Below are 21,927 nucleotides of genomic sequence, written 5' to 3' on the forward strand. Positions count from 1 at the left end.
TCTGGATCTGCTCTGCACACCTAATGATGATTTCATGTGCCAGCCCTGTTGATTAGCTGTAAACCAGGTTTTCAGAGGCAAGCATTCACCTGCTTCTTCTAATTCCTGTCATTGCTGTGGATTAATAAAAAGATTGATGAGGAATGGTTCTGGGATAAAGCAGAACTATTGGCTTGGGTTTGTGCTGGAGGAGAGTAAAGGCACAGGATGGACAAGGCAGCACAAACCTGCAAGAGGCAGCCCTGGGGAATGTGGAGAGGCAGAAAGAACCCTGGCTCTCCCTGGGATGAGATCCCTTGGGTTTGTTTAACTGCATGTGAGAATGCTGGCATTGGTCTCACTGCTCCAGGGAGGGTACACTGCCTCTGTGCAGGAAAGGCAGAGGGGGAAATTCCATCCCCACATTCTCCCTGGATCAGAACTGGAGAGGAAGAAGGAAAAAACAGCTCCATGTATCGAATTAAGAAATTGCAAGGAAGCTTGTCCCTCCAATTTTAAAGCATAAAACGTTTGATCTGGACTTCCTGAATGCCTCAGGCTCCCAGAGCAGGCTGGGACGTTTGCTCATGTACTGACAGAAGCCCTTGCTGCTGGGCTGCTGCGTGTCCCAAGAATGGCTGTAGGATATTTCAGTCACAGAAGTGATTGCAGCTTACCAGAGAGCAGCCAGGTGGACACCAAGCAAATCACAAAGCTGCCACAGCTCTGTGGGGATGCAGCAGCTGCAGCCAGGCTGGCAAGTGTCCAAAGGGCACTCCTGGACCAGCTGCAGCCTTTAGTACACTGAGGCAGAGGTTTTGGCTAAGTGAGAGGATGTCACACACTTGAAGCCTCATTTCCAGCAGTCCTGCAGCAGCTGTACCTGTCCAAAATCCCAAGAGAGAAGTGCCAGATCAGCCCAGCCCACAAAAATATTTTGCCATACATTCATACTTATAATAAAAAAGAAGAAGAAAGGTTGTTACACCTTTCATGAGCATTGAATGAAAACAGGTATTTTTTATATTTTATTTTTTTATAACAATAAGCAAATCAGACTTCCATGTTTGCAGGAGCACTTCCAACTGACTGATTTAGTGAATTCTTTCCTTTTCCTCCTGTGGAACAGGGGCCAGGCTCACCTACCACCATGCCACAGACTCACAGCATGACCCCAAGGAAGTCACTTAACCCCTTCCAGCATTTCCTCATCTCCCTGCTGACAGGGGGGATAATGATTCCTGTCATGAGCCTGAGCTCAGCTCCAAGGCAGACCCTGCTCTGCATCCTAGCCCAGGCTTGCTACCCCCAAACCCAAGTCTGACCACACCAAGGCAGTCTTGAATTTCTTCATGAGACAGCTAGAGATGCCTGGAGTGAAAAACATCAATCCCAGAAAACCTAAACCAAATCTGTCCTGTTTTCAATGAAAACAGTTTGAAAAAACTACTTGTGTGCTACTTAAGCAGTCTCAAGCAAGCTTTCCTTTTAACCCCAGCAGCATGCCTCACCCACAACGTGACTGAGAGAGGTTACCTAAGTGGTGATAATCTGCTTAATTCCCTATTCCCAAGGAGTCTTGTCCTCCTTGCAGAAATTGCCAACAAGGTCACCAACTTCCGTTCATTGTGCCTGTGTTTATTACAGAGCCAGGCGGCTCCCAGGGAGCGAGGATGGAAACTCCTCCCAGATCAGTCCTGCTGTCAAACACTGGGGACAAATGTTTGCAGAAAAGCAAATGAACGTGGGTTGTGAAGGGCACCATGTTACAAACTTCACAGATAATCTGATGAATCATTTTCCCTGCTGTTCACCTCTGACTCCATTATCAGTTTCTTAATCAGTTCTGTCTCCTGGCATGGCAGGAACACTGAACTTCACTCAGTGTTCTGGGGACAGCAGCTGCTTTGCTAGAGAAAATCAGCTGGACAGATGATCAGATGGACCATTCTCAGATCAGATCTCTCTGGTGCTCAGTTTCTCTTGCTGGTCATTCCCAAAGGAATAGTTTGCTCCTGTTCCAAATTTGGGATGAAAGCCTGATCTCTTGGTTACCTATTGTGGCTAACCTTGGCCAGTGACAATTTTACCATCTTATTTTCAGCTTGGTGAAAACATCTTTCTATGCTTGACATAGCACAGAGCAGGGAGAAAGTCTTGGGGATGAGAATGGAAATGAGATGTAATTTGTCTGAAGGCAGGGCTGTGTTTGGCTGTTGTAAATATTCTGCCTTGCTCACGTGCTCTCTGGGGCTGCTTCTAGCACAGGCAGTGGAGGTGTGATCTCTCTCTGACCTGCAGTGGACAGAGGATGCTTTCACTGCCTCTAAACAAATTTCAGAGTTCCTGGGATGGGCAAATAACTCAGTGTGGCTGACACCTCACCTTCTTTATCACCACACTGATATCCTTGATCCCAGACAGCTGCAATTAGTCCCCAGAGCACTGATAGTACATGATGAGCACTGTGGCTTTTGCCTCCCTAAAGGATGACACTCTGCCTCTGTGATTGCTCTTGAGGTTTTCCAGCTCTGAAGCCTTTGTCAGCTAACCTTGGATATACAAGCTGTCTGGGGAAGTTATTGATTCCTCTTGTCCCCACCCCCTCCCTGCCCAGTTAGACAGATTTATAGGAATTTTGGTGGGAACCACTAAAATCCTGGCAGAGCTCATTAATTTGTGAATCTTTTAAAGAGTTCCCTCCTTGCAGAGACCATCTGTTTGCCTGAGTGCTGTTTCTGCAGCTGCCAAATCAGGTTTGCAAGACTCTCACCTTCTCCTCAAACCCACCCCACGATACTGCAATATTTACATTCAGGGCTCGACACTTTTTCCTACCAGATCTGTGCAGAGCAAATGCAGCTTCACCCATCTGTGTAAGACTCAAACCCAGTAAAATAAACAGCAATAATGCCCCTAAAACCAAAAGCAGCAAGATCAGACTGAATGATATAATCTCTCTTGGCTTTTCATGTTCACTGGGAGACAATTCAGCAGCACCTGAAACCTCTGCAGAGGGAACTGCCAATAACTGTAATTACAGCAGGAAAATCTACCATGAATTGATGGGAAAAGAGCTTTGGGCTATGTCCCCTGTTCTGGGTGACTCCTGCAGAGCTGCCCAGCAGAGAGTCACTCATGTTTGTCAGCAGATGCCAAAAGCTGGCCTCATGCTGTCATGCTCACTTTTTCTCCAACCTTGTGCAAATGCACCTCACTCAAGTGCTGTACCAGGCTCATTTTGGCTCAGTGTGTCAGAGGACATTGTTAGAAGAACTGTGACAGCTCAGAAGCCACTTTTGTCTTTCAAATGTAGGTTTTTTTGTTTCTTCACATCATTGGCAGTGGCCTTTCTATAACTCCCCCCCAGAGAATGCAACCTTTTATAAATTAGATGGGATGAAAATGCCACCAAGATTCAGATTATCAATTAATTTCTTCTTTAAGAGAAATCCTCTTCTGAATCTTCGATCTTCTTGTTTTATTTATTGTATATTTACACATTTGCATAAAATATTTTCTCTGTGAGCCAGCAATTATCACTGGTAAGGTTCACGTTTCTTGGAGACAGTAGGAATTTCTTCCCCATTTTCTTTTGAATGTGCAAAATTATTTTCCCTGGCTGCTGGATTTGTGTCACCTGACATAGTTAATCTTCTAATCTTCTCTCTGGGGTGACATCAGAGGAGATGATGGAGACATTTCCTTTCTTGAATACAAAGCTCAGATTCAATTTTTACTAGTGAAAATCTTGCTAATAACATAAAAAAATAGAGATAAATGCAAAATTACGACATGCCTAGTTATTTTGGGGGGCTGCTATTACTCCTGTATTTGTTGCTTCCTAGAGGGCTGTTTTAGCTGTCAGCTTGCCTATTTTTACTCACTCTTCCTTCTCTGGATGAATCCACATGAGATCCTGTCAGAGCATCAGCTCCTCTTGGAGTTGCATTATTACACTCCCCATCCATCAAGCTGAAATGCAAAGAGAATGTGTCAGAAAGCAATAATGAAATAAAATTCCATTCATTGGGATTTCCTGGGTACTCTGCTGCTCACTGAGCCTGGTTGCTTTTCCTCCTGCTGGTTGCTGTACAGAGGTTCCAGCCCATCTGAGCAGCAGCTCCCTCCTCTTCCTCATGTGCTCATGGCACAGCATCCCCCGGCCCTGGCCTTGGCCCACTGGTCCCACAGGCACATCCAGGACCTCACCAAGGCCCTGGCAGTGACTCAGGAGAGGTGGGGCTGACAGAGGGGGCTCCCCTCTTGCTCCTCTGCCCTTTAACTGGGTGCAATCCAAAAGCTGGGGTTGATTTTACCCCTCATATTAGAAGGCAGAAGGCACATTCTATCCTCCCCACTGCAGGGCTTTTCAAGGGGGGAAAAGGTGTCTCAGCTACCGAATTCCTGACATTCTGGGCTCTTCAGGGCTCTGAGAGAAGGTCACCCACATCCTGGTGCCGACCTGCCTTTATCAGCCTGCATTTCTCTTCTAGCCCCGTCCTCCCCCTCCCCTCGCTGTGAATCCTCCGAACACAACAGTCAGGAATCTTCACAGGCAGGAAAAGCCCAAGGGAATTTGCATAAATTAGAAGGGAGAAGCGCATTTCAGGCATTCTTCTCTTTAAACGGCGTGCAAATCACGCTGATGGCAGATAGAAACGCCTGCCCAAGCGGGCAGCAAGGCGCTTGCTTCAATCTCACAGAAAATTGCAGATTTAATAATCAGATCTGACTCGGTTAGCTAAAGAAATAATTCTCACTTCTCACGGTTTCCCTCTGTCAGGAGAGAGAAAGGCAGAGGGAAGCAGAACGACTCAGCCGTGCCCTGCAGCAGGGCTGAGCTCGGCCAAGCCCTCCCAGCAGGGATGGCAGCAGGCAGGGCTGAGATCCCACCCGGCTCCCTGCTTGTCCTCAGAGGCTGGGATGAGGCTGGCTCCCTCCACGGCTGAGCAAGAGGCAAGTCAGCAGGAGCAAAAGCTCTGCTTCAGCTGGAAGCTTTCAGGTGGATCAGGCTCCTTTCACAGCCAGGTTGCTGGGTCAGTCAGGTCGCGGGGGAAATTATGAACTCCCCATGGGATTGAAAATCTAAAAGCCCAGATTTTCCATGATATTTAAGCACTTAGATCAGGCACAGATCAGATGGGATGTGTAAACTTGTAGATGAGAAACCAAGTCCCACTACGTGTCTTACTTGTGCAGGTGACAGTATTTGGGCTCTGTGTATTTGTGCCATGGTAGGTGCCCTGCACTCAGATTTCCCCAAATATTCCCTCTTTCCTCAGGCATATCAGCTCAGCTCCAGGCCTTTTGTATCTCAAAAGCCCTTGGCACTGTCAGGACTGGCCTTGAACATGTCCAGGGATGGGACATCCACCACATTCCTGGGCAGATAATTCTTCCTGGAAATCTCCAGGGAGGGGAGGACACCATAGCAGCTGCTTAAGTATTTCAAGATGCAGCAGAAAAATGCAACTGTCTTCCACAGGAGACTAAATGGTCCAGGAAAATCTTTCTTAGAAAATACTCCAGTGACTTCCTTCCATATGTAGCATTTACTACCCCACTCATGGTACTGGTCATGGATTTATGCAGACAGCTGTCTGTCAGGGAGTAGAACGAAGCAGAGAGATTTATAAATGGTTCCCTCTACACGTTGGGGGAAAAGCATCCTTCAGGTTGCTTGGAAAGCCTAAAGAGAGCAGTTATTGGCAAATATTTAGCCCATTTCTCCCATTAGTGTAATACCTGCTGAAATAGTATGTGCTTTACCTCTCCCCCTTTATTGCTTATTTCGGGTTTTAATTTTTGCCTTTTTCACCCTGACAGACACCAGGCTTATTCATAAATGTCCAAAACTTTCTCTGTCAGACTTAAATTTTCCAGGCCCTTTTTTGGCCTTCTTCCAGGAGCAAACATGGCTCTTCTCTTTTCAGGCTGAGAAATGGAGGAAGCTAAAAGAAATACTCTGTTTTAATCAAAAAAAAAAAAAAAAGTCTTATAATTTATCAAAATCCAGCATTATAACTACAGTATCCAGGGATCAAAGGTAATTTTTTGATTGAAGTATCCACATCAAAAGAAGATGTTTGTTTGTGAGTATTGTTGTAAGAATTAGGTCTGATCTGTTCAACTTTTGACCTGCTTTAGTGTTTCACTGAAGAGCTCTCCCAAGGCCAAATCCTAGTGAGGGCTCTGGCAGATGAGCTCTTGCCAACTTTGCTGTAATTGTTTAAGATGTTTTTGTCCTTCCCCCTCAGTCTTCTCTGCCCCTCTCCCAGAGGATGCTGACCACCTGCAGCAGACATGGCCATGGACAATGCAGTGGGGGTTTACTGAGGATTCTTAAATTCCTCTGGAGGATGAGGCAGAGCTGAGCCACCAGCCTGGGATTTGGCATGCCCTCCCTGCAGGCACTGGTCCAGCTCTGCTAGAGGGCTCTAACCTTCAGTGGAGGAGCACCAGCACACAGCTGTGAGAGGTAACTTCAAAACCAGCTGCAGCTGTTTGCTCTGAATACAAGGAGGACTGGTGAGCCCTTAATCCTGCAAATACTCATGCATGTGTTTATAACTGTGAGCAGTTCCAGGAACTTCAGTGGGGCTTGAAGTTAAATTGGCACGTAAATGCTTGCAGAGCTGGGAGCCTGCATTTCCACAGGGTCCAGCTGAGAAAGCTTTGATTCTCACACATTGGAGCAATATGTCTCTGCAGGCAGATGACACTGCAAGAAAAGTCCCCCAGTCTGGTTTAGGCCTTCTTCCTTTCCCAGATGCATCCTGAGACCAAGACCAGCCACCTCCCTGACTGCCAGAACAGCTAGTGGCCACTCCCTGGGTCTGTGGGCGGCAGCACGATGGAGAGCTTAGGCATGATGCCCTGCACTCCTCCTTGCACAGCCTCTTTGGCAGAGAGCACAGCCTGGGGCTCTGCTTCTCCTCAGAGCTGCCCTCGAGGTGAGCCTCACACCAGTGAATATTTCCATGTGTGCTGCATGAGCAGGTTGAGGAGCAGGCACTGACAAGGGCTGCCCTGACAGAACTGTGCCAACAGATCCTCGTGCTGGCCAGACACTTCTGGCTCTGCTTGCCCAGCCCTGTGTAGGCAACCCGAGGAATGGTTTTGGGAACATGTCACAATCTACTTTTGCAGCTATTTTTGCTTCTTAGTCAGAGGCCTGACATCCTGAATTGAATCCATGGCTAGCTGTGCTGCTGAGTAACCAGCAGAGTATAAAAAGGCTTCTCTTCAGAGAGAGCTCAGGCAGAGCCAGCAGGGCCAGCCTTTGGGTGCTTAGGCCGAAGCATCTGAGTAAAAACAGCCCACACTTTTCAGAGGTGCTGGGCACCCTGAGCTCCTAGGATACTTCATGTCATTTATGCTTTTTTTTTCTTCAAGGCATTTTGAAGAAAGGTATTCCCGATGGTTCCCGATGGCTCATTTGCCCCAGGGGCTGTCTCTGGCACTCTGCAAGTGCTTCCCAGAGACTGCCCCCCATGGGTCCCCCCTCGCCTCCTCCCAGCCCTCCCTCCGGCTCTGCGGGTGAAATCCCGACATTTGTGAGGAGCTCAGACACTGAAGGTCTGAGTCAGGCCAAGCCCAGGCTGCTCCTGACTGTTCCCAGGACAAAAAGTGGCAGCAAATCAGCACCTCCCCGGTGCTGAGGCTCCCACCAGGTCCCGCTCGCGTCTCTGCCAAGCCCAGCCTGGCTCTAACGCTGCCAGAGCCTTTGCTTGCACTTCATTAAGGTGCCTAATGAGCACAGCAGTGCGCAGGGGTAACTCTGCACTGACTGCGGCTCTGGGAACCTCATAGCCAACAAATACCACATAAACATTTGCAAACATTAAAAAAATAAGTTGTAGAAGCAGCCACTAAACTGGCATTAAAGTGGCATGTTTTAAGCAAGAAAAGCCAAAAAGTTACAGAGAAATCTGCACCCACGATATTATTATAAACAACGAAACAGCCTTTAGTAACAGCGTCACAAAACAATTTCTCAGATATTACAATATAAACAAAGACCTTTCTTTCCCTTCCTCCTTAAAGAGATACACCCTGGCTTCTGTCCCCTTTTCCAGCAGCGTTTGTGCCCGGACCCTGCAGAAGCAGAAGGTACAGAGCAAGCTGTCAGAGCCCCAGGGCTCCCCCCGCAGCCCCCCGGGAGGCAGCAGCGCCCTGCGGGTGGCTCCCAGCCCCAGCGCACAGCAATCAGCTCTGTTCTCCCGCGCGGATTCGCGGCTCAGCCCTTAAAAGCCTTTTCATAAATATTCGATGGCCTTTCCGACAGGGTAATGTGCCTCTGTGACATTAAAGAGGAAACTCTGCGAAGGGGAGGGATGACAACAAATTTATCCACCAATAGCACACTCTTTTGGCACAAAAGCACATTCTTATCTTTACATCCCATAATGAGAAGGCAGGGACGGGACTGTTGCTACAGCTCTCTGGGTGGGTAGATGTGGAGTGCAAGAGAAGGGTGGCTGTAAACTGTTTCTTATTTCCCCCCCTTGCCTTTGCAAAGAGAAGGACCCGCGCCTGCGGTCCTGCAGCGGTTTTCCTTAGCCCCCGGTGAGGAGGACTTGTCACACCATGTCAGACTGCGAGGGACTGCCTGTGGGTAAGCGCCAGATTTATATTTACCCTGCTGTCCTGCCGACTGGCTCGCATTCTCAGATTGCAAAGGCACACGCGGAGCCGCTTGCTTTCGAAGGGAGCCGGAGCCGCAGCAGGGAGAGGAGAAAAAGTCCCTGAAACCACTGCGGAGCCTGGTGCGGTGCTCCGAGTCCGTGTGGAGGGCTGGGAGGGTGGCAGTGCCTGGATTTTCTCCGAAGGCGCAGGGGCTGGGCAGGAGGAAGGGCTCTGGAATTCAGGCTGATGAAGGGCTGAAGGGTCGCTATCCGCAGGGATGATGGTATCGATGTCTTGAGCTCACTGAGGAGAGTTTGTGGGGATGGGTGCTGCAGGACCAGGCGCTGTGTGTGCGTCCTGTTTGTTCCTTGATAAACCTTCCTGGATGGTAACGGACACAGCCAGGGCAGATAAATGTAATGCAAAGGGTTTATTTGCTGAAAGGAAATAGAAACGCACATTGTTGTTAAAATAAGTGCATTGCACACTTTGGCTGTATCTGGGAAGGAATCCTGTGCTAGAGCTTGGGGCTGTATCTGTCAAACTTCACCGAGCAGAAGAGCATGTCAGCAAGAAACATGTTTCTCAGCTGGTTTTTTAAAAACTTCTGTAGGAACTGTAAATATTATCTAGGCTGCCTGTAGAAAAGGAAACTTGTCAAAATGATAGCCCAATTCTCTGCCAAGGCATTTTACTAATAAAGAGATGGACTACTAGAAATACGTTTTATTTTTTGTTTTACCGTGGCAAGCATTTATCTTTTCACATGAGTATGTATATGCAACATGTACTGTGTAGCACTCCTGTTCCATTGGTCTGAGAAGGCTGTGCATCAAAGAGGAGGTTCTGGGCTAAAAAGTGTGGCTGGAGAAGGAGAAGGCTGCTGCAGTGATTTTCTTTTTTCTCCTCTCTCTGCTTCCATTTTACAGAGCAAATCCGAAGTCCAAAACAGCTCAGTCATAACTGGAGTGGAAAAATATAAATTATGTATATGGTGCAGAGTGAGCTGCACCATGCACAATTCCATGGGCTGTTGCTATCAGCTAAAGACAGGAGAGATGAAAATGAGTATTTCCTGCCTATCTGCTCAAATGGGTGAACTGTTAACCAGCAAAGTTTCTCTTCTACAGGCTTTGATTTTAAGGGCCTGGCCCCAGTTTGCTTATTAAGCACTCTGAGTTGGGGGTGGGATATTTCAGGGTGACAGTATCAGTATCAGCTGGCATCTGATATTAATGATGAAACTGATATTGAGAGTGCATGGCATCTTGTGTGCAGAAATTACTGATATCTCAATTACCTATCCTGCTGAAAGGACCTTCGAGTTTTCTTCCAGAAAAACATTCATGGATGCATTGAGGGAAGGAAGCGATTTCCTATGGACAGGAATGAAAATTAAAACTATGTTTAGACGTGGATTAGAAATGTGCCAGAAGCAGAGCAAAGGTTTCTTTCTCTCTGTTTCCCCAATAATTCTCCCATGCTGCTTCCAGGCCTGCTCCCAGGAAGCAGGGCTCACCTTGCCCCATGCCAGATGCAGCCAACCTGTCCCAAGGGACGCCTGCTTCATGGACCTGGCAAAATATCCTGTACTTACAGAGGTGTGGATGCATTTATATTAATATAAAAATATGCACCAAAACAGCAGTGGACAGAGAAATGGGGGTACTCCATCAGAGTTATTAAGCAATCTTAGTGAACCAGTTGCTGACAGCTTGCTTTTCATGTCAAGGAATTTTGAAATAATTCTCTTTGTGGCTATTGCTCTTTGGCAAAGATTGCTCTTTGTGGCTATTGCTCTTTGGCTATTGCTCTAGGTCAAAGATTAAAACTTTAGCCATTTAAAACTTAACATTCCATAAAAAAAGTTGCAAAAAATAATCATCAAACCTTCTAATACACTGCTTAATGTTCACTAGTGCAGAAATGCCCCTTTGCTGAATCCAATGAGCACACCAAGGCTGGAACTGTACTTCCAAAATCCTTGGTTTTGAATGCAGCCAGATAATTCAGATACAAAAAGTTGTAATGCAATGACAGATATCATTAGCCCTGCAATGTGGCTGCAGTCCAGAGCCCTGCTTCGAACACAAACCCTACAGCCCCGTGCATGTGCCCGTGTATACCCATGCACAGGGCTATAAATAAGTTTAACCAAAGCACAATATTAGTGTCAAGTGTATGCAGTGCTTCAGTAACCTCTTTGCAGAGGGTGTGCCTCACGACCAACCTGGAGAGCTGCACTTTGTAGTTACAGGAAATTAATGCCAGAGTTTTTAGACTGCTTGCAGCCTACACAAGAATGTAGCAGGAACAGCTGTGTAATTGTTCCCTCAGAAAAGCAACTTGGGGGCAATGGTTGAATACAATCTGTGACTTAAATAGCTGGGTATGAACTGCTTAATATGCCAATAATTTTTTAAGAGACTTTATTCAGTAAGAGTATCCTACTTCAGTGCTGGAAATGGTTATGCAATTTTTCATGATGAAAGCATTGGGTGTTTTTAAATTACTGGTTTCTGTTCAATTCCAGCACGGCTGCACCCTTTCACTGTTGTGGAATGGAAAATTAAACATGTGATGCAAACAAAGTTTTATTTTGTTGTTTGGATGTAGCACAGAAGATACAAAAAAAGGATCTTAAATGCCAGAATGCAGATTACATGTAACAAGGGTACAGCTCAATTCTGCATTGAACTCCTATCAAAAAGAAGACATTTGAGATTTGAAAGTGAACAGAATTCTAAAATTTGCACTAATAATTTCCCATTGTAACACAGGGAGATAAAGAAAGATCAGTCACTTCAAGACAAATGTGCTCCTATTTCTTCCTCATTAGCAATTATTGACATACAGATGCTATCCATTAGTGCCAGCTACATAGATTTCTTGTCACTCCTACAAGCAGATAAAAGAAAAGCACATCAATTATTTAAGTGCTTCCCCTTGTGTGTATTATTTTCCTCTTGTAAGGAGTCGTGGCTCAGTCTCTGAACACTGAACGGCTTTTCACGCACCCAGAGTTTTGATTAGGAATATATGAGTCATGATGGTTCTGCTTCTTAACACAAACCTTTTGACTTCAGAAAAATCTCTGAAGTCATGCAAGGGTTCTTCAAGTGCCTCTTTTCTTTCTTTCCCCTTTCAGCCACAGACTGGCTTTGAACAGCATGGGTAACTTCTTGTGGATAGCACCACTGTTGAAATAGCACAGGGTATTGAGCCATAACAGATGAAGGTTATAATGCTGAAGAAGAACACCAGGAGTCTCATATATGCATTCTTTTTCTATTATTTACTGAAACAGGGCTGAGAAGAGAAGAAACAGAATTGATCTAGCTTGTTCTGCAGCAGGTGGCATGAGAATCTAACCAAATTTCCTTAAAATTCCTCACAACCTTTTATTTGCCTTGTTTCAGTAGAGAAGGAAGCAAGACTTTTCATCTGAAATATGTTCCTGACTCTTTAGCTAAATACTTCCTTCCAGAGCTAAAATTACATGTCTCAAACATGTCTTTAAGACAGACTGGAGCCAGTTGATAAAATTGGTGTTTTCCGAATTAGGATATCCCAGAAAAATATGGGAATTTGGATTTCCTGAAATTCAACACATTCTGCACTGTCATGGAGAGTCCATTTATCTCAGCCAGAGAGGCTGTTAGTGAGCAAGGCCTCCAGCCCCCACTCTGGGCTGTCTCTAACAGCTCCTGGGAATAAAATATGGCCCACATGCATTTCTGTAACAAAAAATCGTGACCCAGCACACACATGAGCACTACTCCTGTCAAATTAAATTGCCCCACTTTCACATACTCATATTAGCAAAGGACTATGCTTGAAATTCACATTTCATTGGATTTGGTAAAGAATGTCTGTCTTTTTGCAGGGAACTCCATGTTTCCCTTTGGGGGGAAGCACCACTTCTGCATCACAGTTTGCAGGGTGAGACCCTCAGTAAGAGGCAAAGGCCTGAAATCACCTTGCAGAGTGGCTGTGCAGACTGCAGCTAGTGCTCAGGGATAAGCAGAGAAGTGGGAAGGTTTTTCCAGCATATCAAGCCAGTGCTGCAGCTTAGGAATGAAATGGAACAACTCCAGCATCTCAAGAGAGGATGAACCAGCTCCTGACTGCACTGACCCCACCAGCAGTGGCTGATATGCTCAGAGCTCCCCAGGAGCAGGCCCTGCCAGTGGAAGGTGAGCCCAGGGTGCTGGGGTGATGAGCACCTGGCAAGTATCTCTATTATTTATCAGGGTTTGGGATGGATAAACACTTCACAGAAACTCTAATCTTCGTGAATGGACCCCTTGGCAAACTCATTTCCTTTTGCATTTGGGCAGTCAGCTTAGGAGATGAATGCTAGCTATTAGAACAGTCACACATTTTCCAACTGACTGTTCTTTCATCACAAAACACAGATGTTACCAATTCAAAATGCAACATTTTGTTGACAATGACAATATATTAACACATTTCTAAAGACCATCTTTTTGAAAATTGAAATTGAGTGGGAGCAAGACAGGAAGCCTTTGGATGCTCAGGTAAAATAAAATCAAATATAATATCAGGTAAAATAAAGTCAAATATAATATCTGGGAGTATTGCTCCAGTTTGATGAAAATGGAACTGAAATACCAGAATTATCTGGGCAGATGAGAGTCCTCCTTCTGACCAGCTCTGCTGCTCCTCCTCAAATTCCATGTGTCCTCAGTCTGTGCAAGCATTGCCTTGAGCAGCAGGGGCTGTGCATTCAGGGGGCAAACATTGATGAAGATGATGATGATGATGAAGCAATCATGGTTTAAAGCTTTAGAGAGGGTTGGAACATGAAGGTCAGACAACCACACAAAAAAAAAGAGTGACTCTGGTGCCCATAAATCCATGTTTGCAAGAAAAACCCCAGAAGTAGATTTATGGTGATGAATAAGCCCCATAGAGACACCAGACTGGGAGCCTGCCAGAGGTATGCCTGGAAAGCCCTCTCTGTCCATACAGTATTTTAAGCCAGCCCCATGAGTCAAAATATTCAGCCTACTGTCCATGAGGAGTTAAAATCCCCTGGGTGCAGCCTTCACCTGGTGAGGGCTGAGCCTGGGTTAAGGAGCCTGCTGGGGAGGGTTCCCACCTTCAGACAGGGCTTTCAAAGCCTTGGGGCTGTATGGCTCAGCTGTGATCTCTTCCCATGCACCTCCTTAGATGTTTGTTGAGGGGAAAAGGACTTTTCCATTTGGGAGAAATCTGAGGCTTCCCAGACCACAAAGCATTTGCTTCAGTGCTGAGAAAGGGAGAGAGCTGGGAGAGAGCTGGGAGAGAGACAGAGGGCAAGGAGCAGCTCCATATTTGCACTTGGGCAAAATGTCACAAATGGCAAAGCTAGTTCCTTGTCACCAAAAGCAAAGATGAAAGAAGGTGGTCTCTGTTGCAGCCCAGTCTTAGGGGGTTCTCAACAGGGGTTCAGCCTAGCTTGAGCAAACTCATGTACCTGTACATAGCTGGGTGGTACAGCAACCCTGTGCCACTCATTAAGTGACATATTTCTGACAACTAGCTTAAAAGTTTGCAACCTCTGGAATTAAAAAAATGGCAATCTCTGTTGTTAGCTCTGTTTTTTTCCTCCAGCTGGGTGTCCTGCCCTTAGACCTGGTGGTGGTTCAGTGGGAGCTGACCATGTTCCAGGAGTGTCCTGAGCACAGGCACTGGGTTAGTCTTCATCTCCCAGCTCTGCCTTTAAAGCAGCAGGTGAGGTTTCCTTCTAGACTAGCTGGACTAGAACTAGACTATTGGACTAGTCTAATTATTCAGCTGGCAAGCAGGGCCTGTGCCAGTTCACTGCTTTTCTGAAGCAGAATGTGAGTGTGTGTGCTATGTGCTGCAGAGGCTCCAAGTGGGGCATTTGACCTAGCAGACACATTAACATCCATTTTAACAAGAAAATTGTTTGTTTGTTTGTTTGTTTGTTGTTGGTTTTCTTTCTTTGAGGAGGGGTGCAGAAGGAGGAGAGCTCCTTCAGGCAGTCAGTAGAGGCAGTAGAAGTTTGCATGAACATTTTCTGCTGGTGGTTAAGGATCTAGTTAGGAAATGCAGAAGATGCTACATCTTTCCCAAGCATTCCTCCCCTCCTCCCCCATCCCAATGGGAGGATCTTCCTTATCTGCAGAAATCCTTGGAAGCTGTAGTTTGTCCCAGGTTCTTACACTGTACTGCACATTTCTGAGCAGTCTTATTCCATGGCGTTTGCAGTAACTTAAGGCATGCAAAAAACAACCACTGTGTTTTTTCTCCTCCTCTCCTCCATCCCTCATAACATCTGCAGTATTTCCAACATGTTCTGTGTTAAGCCATCAGCATTTAGAAGCCACAATTGCATTTAACAATGTCTGGAGCCTTCTCTTGCTGCAGACCTGTTATACAGGCAGTAATTTAGAGGGTGGGGGCCCCCTTCCCTTCCTTTGCCATTCAGACTGCAAACTGAATGCTCAGTGTGCCCTCCCAAAAACCTGGCCAGTGCCCAGTCTCTCATCATCATATTCAGTTCCTTCTCTGTCCCTGTTATTTCTTTCCTTACAGACTGTGATCAGCTCCCTCTCCACACACTTGTGGCTTCCACAACTAAATTTGTAACGTTAGGGGTCACCTCACATCTCAGACCTCCTCTAAAACTCACATAAAAGACTGTCAAAATCCCCCAAATGCTTTCCTCCTTGTGGGAAAGAAACTCTGGGGCAGAGGAATGGGCTCCTGTCAGATGCCAGCTGCTGGCATGGACACATTAATAGTGCCCAGGATCAGTTCCCTGCAGGAGTCCTGGGTTTCATGGAGCAGCTGAAGTCACCCTTGAGTCAGCAGGGCACACAGGGACTGTCAGAGCTGCTCTTGGCTTCTGCACACGGTCTGTCACTCACACAAATTGCTTTGGGAAGAAAAGCAAGCCCTTGCTCAGAGGACTCGGTGCTGGGCTCAGTGAAATGGTTGTGACCCTGGAGGAATCACAACAACTTCTGAGAAGGCTTTGGGAAGTACAATGCTGTCTCCATCACAAAAAACATTTCAGAGAGGTGCCAATGGCTGATTTATCTCAGGCAGTTTTCCCACACTGCCCAGGTGGGAGCCCTCTGCCCCACTTCACTGCTCTCAGCACTGTTTGCATGGCTCAAGTTTCCACCACTTCAGTGCTCCTTGGGAGAACGCAGGCTCATCTCCACGAGGTATTATGAAGGCATGAAAGTAAGTTTGGAGAGATGTTTAAAAGGTTTAGGCCCAAAATCCCTCATAAATCCATTGACACTACCTGCAAACTTGACATTTCCTGTGATTCTCACCTATCTTGCAGATAAATGCACCCTTACACACTTATCCTTTGTGATGTGTTCTTTGTGGAGCTGCAGGATGTGCTCTGGCTTTGCAATCACACAGTGCACCCAGAACACTTCCCAGTGACTAACATAGTTACTGTGAAATGGTAAAATCCTTACTGCTGAACCACAGGGTGAAAACCCTTGCAGTCAGACAACTTGCCTGAAGAGGTCTCCTGAGGGAAAGAGAGAAAGAGAGAAAAAGAAAGAAAAAGAAAGAAAGAAAGGAAGAAAGAAAGAAAGAAAGAAAGAAAGAAAGAAAGAAAGAAAGAAAGAAAGAAAGAAAGAAAGAAAGAAAGAAAGAAAGAAAGAAAGAAAGAAAGAAAGAAAGAAAGAAAGAAAGAAAGAAAGAAAGAAAGAAAGAAAGAAAGAAAGAAAGAAAGAAAGAAAGAGGCACACACACACACACAAAAATAGCTGTGTGTAACACATCTGAACACCTGAGTAATTTTTTCACAGAGACTCAAAAATCTAAAGTGATGACAGCAAGCTGAGCATCTCAGGTTGCACTTGATCATGAGATTATGAAGGACCTGACTTCTGGATGAACCTATAATTTGCACATCTCCCCCTCATGCTTTGGGACCATGACCCAGATTCTTTGAAATCAAGCCTTTCCATTCAGCCCAATGAATTAGGATCACAACTCTCAGAAATCTCAGCAATATCTCCATCCCCCTGACCCATCAGTACAAATTGTGGCTGGGTCAGTTCTGTTGTGCTCCTTAGAGCAGCAGCCTGAGCCCTGTGCTCTGTGGTTGGTGGGATTTGCTTGGTGAGGCCCCACCAGCAAGCACTCGTGGTGCAGGGGAAGCACCAGGCATGAGTCATGCTTTGTCCCAGCACAATTGCTCAGAGAAATTTATTTATATTTGCACTAATTAAAACTGAGTGAATGTCTCATATTTCCCTACTGAAACATTGCTAGATATGACTCAGCAATGTCACACAAAGAGCCATGGGTGCAGAATTATTCAGAGTTTTTATGTGAGAGACTGAGGCACACCAAGATTCAGCCAAAACCAGTTCCCAGTGCTGTGGGTGCGTAATTGGAGATCCAAGGAGCTTCTCTTTCAGAGCAGCCAGCACACCACTGTATTTCACATATTCAAGCTCCACTGGCAGCTGTGAGCCCTGGGCATGTCCATAAATCAGACCTGTGGTCTCTGGTCCAGCATGAGGAGGTGAGGAACCTGCCATTAGAGACCATTTGGGAAAACCTGGATTCCCAGCTGCTCCATGGACCAACTCTTCTCCCTTCAAGGGCTGCTCTGTGGCTGCAGCACAGATGCAATGCAGTTCTCAGCAGAACTTTTCAAGCTAACTAAGCCTGAAATTGTCCTTGATCTTCCTGGAATGATAAACTTTACCATGTTCAATATCTTCTAGAGGTGAAGCTGGGATGTTATAAAGAGGATATTGGAAACACATGTCATAAAATGCAAGATACTTAGACATCTCATACCTAGATCTCTAGCAATGAGTTTACTTGTTATAATTATAACTTGATATAAGCTATATATAAGCTTATCTCACATCTTATATATAAGCTTATCTCTTATATAGAAGCGATTGCTTGAAGGTGCTCTGCAATGTCAATAGCTTCACACACAAACACTTCTGATACAGGAAACCTGCCTGTCTTTGGGAAACTAAATCTGTCATTTTCTGCAGCTCTTTATCTCAAATCAGAGGTTCCCAGGTTCATTGTTGTGATAGTCAGCTGGCCTTCTGACACCCATATGACTTAGGCATGATATTGCAATCTCTTTGTGCTGGAGGCATATGGACCACATGTGGAAAGGATTTTGAGAAGGAAACTGTTATTTCCTGCATCTACCATCAATTCCAAATGGTATATTCAGGCATAAGTGTTCAAAACCAGACAGTGCACTGATGAAATGGAAACAATTTATCTGGGAAACCTCATCTAAACTGTTTGATTATTCTTAGTGCTGCCAACTCTTTGATGTTTATCGTGAGCCTCTTAAGACTTGTTTTAATTTTTTTTCCTACAGCCAGGATTCTTGGGTCATGATTTTTTGGTGGCTGTCAAAATGTCTATGCACTGTCTGTTTTCACCTGGTCAGCAACACATGGGGCTTGTTATGCCACTGGAGACTGGGGATTTGTTTGCAAAGATGTTTTGGTCAGGTATTTAAACATCCAAGGCTTAGGGAGAAGCATCATGTGGGAAAGTGTGAGAGAATCTGCCATGTCTAGAGCAGATATGGTAGACTGAGGCACACAGTGCTCACATATGCAGGATGGAGAATAATATTTCTCTAACAAAAGCTGTCTTTCTAAACACCAACCACATTTCTGCATGTTTTCATTTTGAGTCATTTAATGAAAAAATTTGAAAACTCCAGGGAAAGCATTCAATCTGCTCACAGTTTTTCACAGGAGGAGTGTTTGTTTTCCCAGCAAACTCCTCTCCTACAATTATTTGGTTTCTCCTGGCACACAGAGGAGTTGGAGAGTCTTTTTGCTGTCCTTTACTATTCCCTGCCTACTTTGATGTCCAGTAAAGTGGGAGGAGTAGGACATCTTCACTATTCTCCCACTACACTGGAAAGAGAAAACCACTGAAATAAAACCATTGTCCAGATGGCACATTTTTGTTGAGGCATGGTGAGTCTCATTCCCTACTGTAGGAGTTTCTGTGCTCAGGCCACTCAAAACATAGCCAACACCAGCAAGGATGCAGCGCCATTCTTGCTTTGGGGACGTAGAGGGATCACCAGACACTGAGCAAGAGCATGACCCTGCTTCATTCTGCCATTGGGGTTTCACCAGGACAAAGCCAGTTCCTGAAGCAGCACATGTGCTCCTGTGCCACATCTCTCATTCCCAAGGTCAGGTGTCCCTGCAGAGGAAGGGAGGCAGAGGAGCACCCAAAAAAGCAGGAGAAAACTCACTCTGGCTATGAGACACAGCCAGCCAGGAGCTGAACATCTCTGTTTTGTCCAAGGGCATGATACATGATTAGAAAACATTATTTGTTTGTACTAAACTGATTTTATTTTCTCTCACAGAAATATGCCTCAGAGTTGAGCATGTGCATTTGCTTCCTTTTCCTAGTGAAGTTCAGCAGCTGGGCTGTCCCAGATCATGGTGCCAAATCCTTAAAGATTCCCTTGCTCTGAGATGATTGCTCAATTGTCAATCTGCCTTGTTAATCTATCTGCCTTGAGGGACAGTGGAGAACTGGAGGCAATTGGATGTTTTAATGAGTCCCACAGAGAGTGAGACAAGGCTGTGGCAGGAGCCTTGTCCCCTGCTGGGACATGTCCATCCCAGCAGGGCCCCAAGGCCACCCAGACAGCTGGTCTGTGCCACCTGGAGTGCCTGGCTTCTCAGAGCAATCCCCAGTGGAGCTGTTTGTAGCAGAGGCCAGTACAGGGAGATCAAATTTATTTTCCACTGCTTGACACAGTGCCTTGCCACGGGCCACCCTGCTGAGCAGTGAGTCCTGGAGAAAGCCAAGGAGTGAAGGCAGCTGGGCAGGCACCCTCCAACACAGCTCCTGCAGGCTTGGCCTTGCTCTCCTGTGCAAAATCACTTGTAACCTGCAATGAGTCCCAGGCCTGTCCTCTCAACAGCTCATAGCACCTGATGAGCCCATGCACTCGAATTTCTGTGTTGATCCATTATCAAATGTCTATAAAAGGTGCAAAAAATCAGCAGGAGTGCTAATTGCTCACTGAGCTCAGCCTGGGGTCAGAGATAGTCCCAGGCTCCTGCCCATAGAGGGAGGTTTACTTTAGTTCAGTAGGAGGTTATTAGATCCCTGTTTCTCCTTCCATTATTTCCCAAAACCACTTACCAGAACTGAGTTATCTTCCTTGTCTAAATTCTCTGGCTACTGATGATGTTTGGCTGCCTTGTCTGTGCTTTCAAGGCCTTATGCTAAATTTAGACAAGGAGGAGATTTTTCTCCTCTGGACCTTCATTTTGTGGGTTACTCACTGAATGCTGCAGGCACAATGTGGGTTAAAATCCCATTTGCTGCACAGCCAAGTGGGTTAGGGCTGGAAAATTGATTTCTTCTTGCTACCTCCTAGAGCTCCACATGTCCTTCATGTGAAGGGCACGTGCCTTGTGCCCTGAGGGATGCTGCTGTGGGTTTCCAAATACTCAGGATCACCTCTTTCTTTTTTACATGTTACCTAAGACAGGCACTTAAAAATTCTCTCTTCAGCTGTGTATGGGGACCTCAGGAGAGCCTAAATAAATTATATCTGTGCTGCAGTGTGGTGCTCCCTGGAGACATTTCCTCTGAGACCTCTCTGGCCTTTCTTCAGTTCTTCAAGTCCTGCCCATTTGCTGCTGCCTTACCTGATATGCCCATCAGCAAGTCTTGGGAAAATATCTTGATTTTTTCCAGAGAGAAAAGAGGGAACATTAAAACACCAATTGTAAGAATTCATGGGAGTAATGTTTTTGCAGCTGAATACTCGTGAACTAGAAATGCAAAGTAATTTTCTGTTCTCAATGAAGATCATGAGAAAATTCTTTGTACTTATTCACAGAAAGCATCTTCTACTCTTTTTGCATCTTTAATAAAGGTGTGTTTCTCCAGTTCTTATGTGATAAACATGGAATTCTACCAAGTATCCAATGATGACACAAACTTCAATAGTGAAATATGATCCACTTGCTCCTGTCACTGAAACCTCAGAGGGGAATTACAGCTTTCAGCAGGGTTCATTTGAGGTATACTACTTAAGGTAATAGGGCTGGACAATCTCATTAAGATTTATTTCCACCCCATTTAAGCACGGGTTCAAAAGTACAGCTGGAGCTGTACTGGCTTTATCTTTGGCTTACAGAAGAGATTGGAAAAAGAGGTAAACAGAAAACATTCAGTCTGCCAGGCCATGAGACTTCAGTATAGAGCAGACACAAGCTTGTGCCCAGGCTTGGAGGCTGAGAAAATTGGAACAAACTTTTCATCCTTATTACATTGAGTAGGCTTTTTCCTTCTATTTCCTCTGCCATGGAATTCAGGAGATATTGCATCATTCCATTAGGGAGAGGGAGGCACAAAACAACTGCATCTGCTCTTCTTTAATGGTAGTTCACCATGTTCACTGGATTTCTTCCAGACCTGAATTTGTCTGTACCCATTAGGGAAATGTATTGGTTAGGAAAAATACATTTTCAAACATTTCAGCTTGTGTTGCAGATTCCCTGAGCAGTCTGAGATGTTTACAAAGCTCCCAGCACATCAGGCTTGTCCTCCCTCAGACCAAGGTATTGATGACAGTAATCCTTCTATCACACTCCAAATGCTTCTCCTTGCTTCTGTTGAAGCCATCCAGACTGTGAGTTATTTGGCAGCATTTTTTCCTTTTTTTTAAGAGTAAAAGAAGCAGAGGAGATCCCACCTGGAAGAGGAGAACTTGCTAGATAGCAAATGCAGCAGCCCCTGTGTTTGCTGCAGTGTCCTTTTGGTGAGGGTGAATAGATGCACCCAGATGCATCAAATGCTCGAGGCTGGCTGCTCCTGCCCAAACAGGCTCCTGGTGATGGTGCCCTGAAACCCAGGGGATTTTGGGATCAGGCATCCTGCAGGCCACAGGCAAAGCTCAAGTTGCCAGCACAGTCCAGCTCTTCCTACTGCAGGAAGCATCTTCAGGCTCATCCTGGTGAGAGGGTGGACTGCAGACTGCAGGGCCAGCCCCAAGGGGAGCCTGCAGCAGGCAGGTGATGCAAACAGCAGAGATCATGACCCCAAGCATGTCTTGGTGTTGCTTCCACATGCAACCTAGTCGAGCCCTTTGGTCTGGGGGTGGATTTTCTTGTTCAGATTGCACTCTTACCCTTCTCAGATGTGGACCATCCTTTGTGGTTTACCCAAATCCAGAGTAAATGAGTACATCCAGAGGTCCCTGGAGAATACTAAGACAGGGAAAGGCATTTGGCTCTCTCCAACACTTTCTGTGAGAGTCAGCTGAGA

The 21,927-nt window shown here is 45.8% G+C and overlaps 1 protein-coding gene and 1 long non-coding RNA gene across 6 annotated transcripts in view; one reads left to right on the plus strand and one right to left on the minus strand.

Moving 5' to 3' along the window:
- Positions 1-662: 662 nt before the first annotated feature.
- Positions 663-9,279, minus strand: LOC127059657 (uncharacterized). The gene is made up of 3 exons (XR_007777660.1): positions 8,623-9,279; positions 3,867-3,954; positions 663-862 (listed from the first exon to the last, which is right to left on the minus strand). It is a non-coding gene; the product is annotated as an uncharacterized LOC127059657 (long non-coding RNA).
- The window catches only part of EML1 (EMAP like 1), a 122,090-nt gene continuing 108,538 nt past the window's right edge, over positions 8,376-21,927 (plus strand). For 2 of the 5 annotated variants that reach the window (XM_050974960.1, XM_050974962.1), the window contains exon 1: positions 8,376-8,430. In XM_050974960.1, the coding sequence (XP_050830917.1) occupies positions 8,391-8,430 (40 nt within the window). In that variant the 5' untranslated portion in view covers positions 8,376-8,390. Of the gene's footprint in view, positions 8,600-21,927 lie in introns of all 5 variants that reach the window. The other 3 variants (XM_050974963.1, XM_050974964.1, XM_018907234.3) reach the window with 2 other exon arrangements.

The sequence above is a fragment of the Serinus canaria genome, chromosome 5, assembly GCF_022539315.1.
Source record: "Serinus canaria isolate serCan28SL12 chromosome 5, serCan2020, whole genome shotgun sequence".
In the NCBI taxonomy this organism is placed as follows: Eukaryota; Metazoa; Chordata; class Aves; order Passeriformes; family Fringillidae; genus Serinus; species Serinus canaria.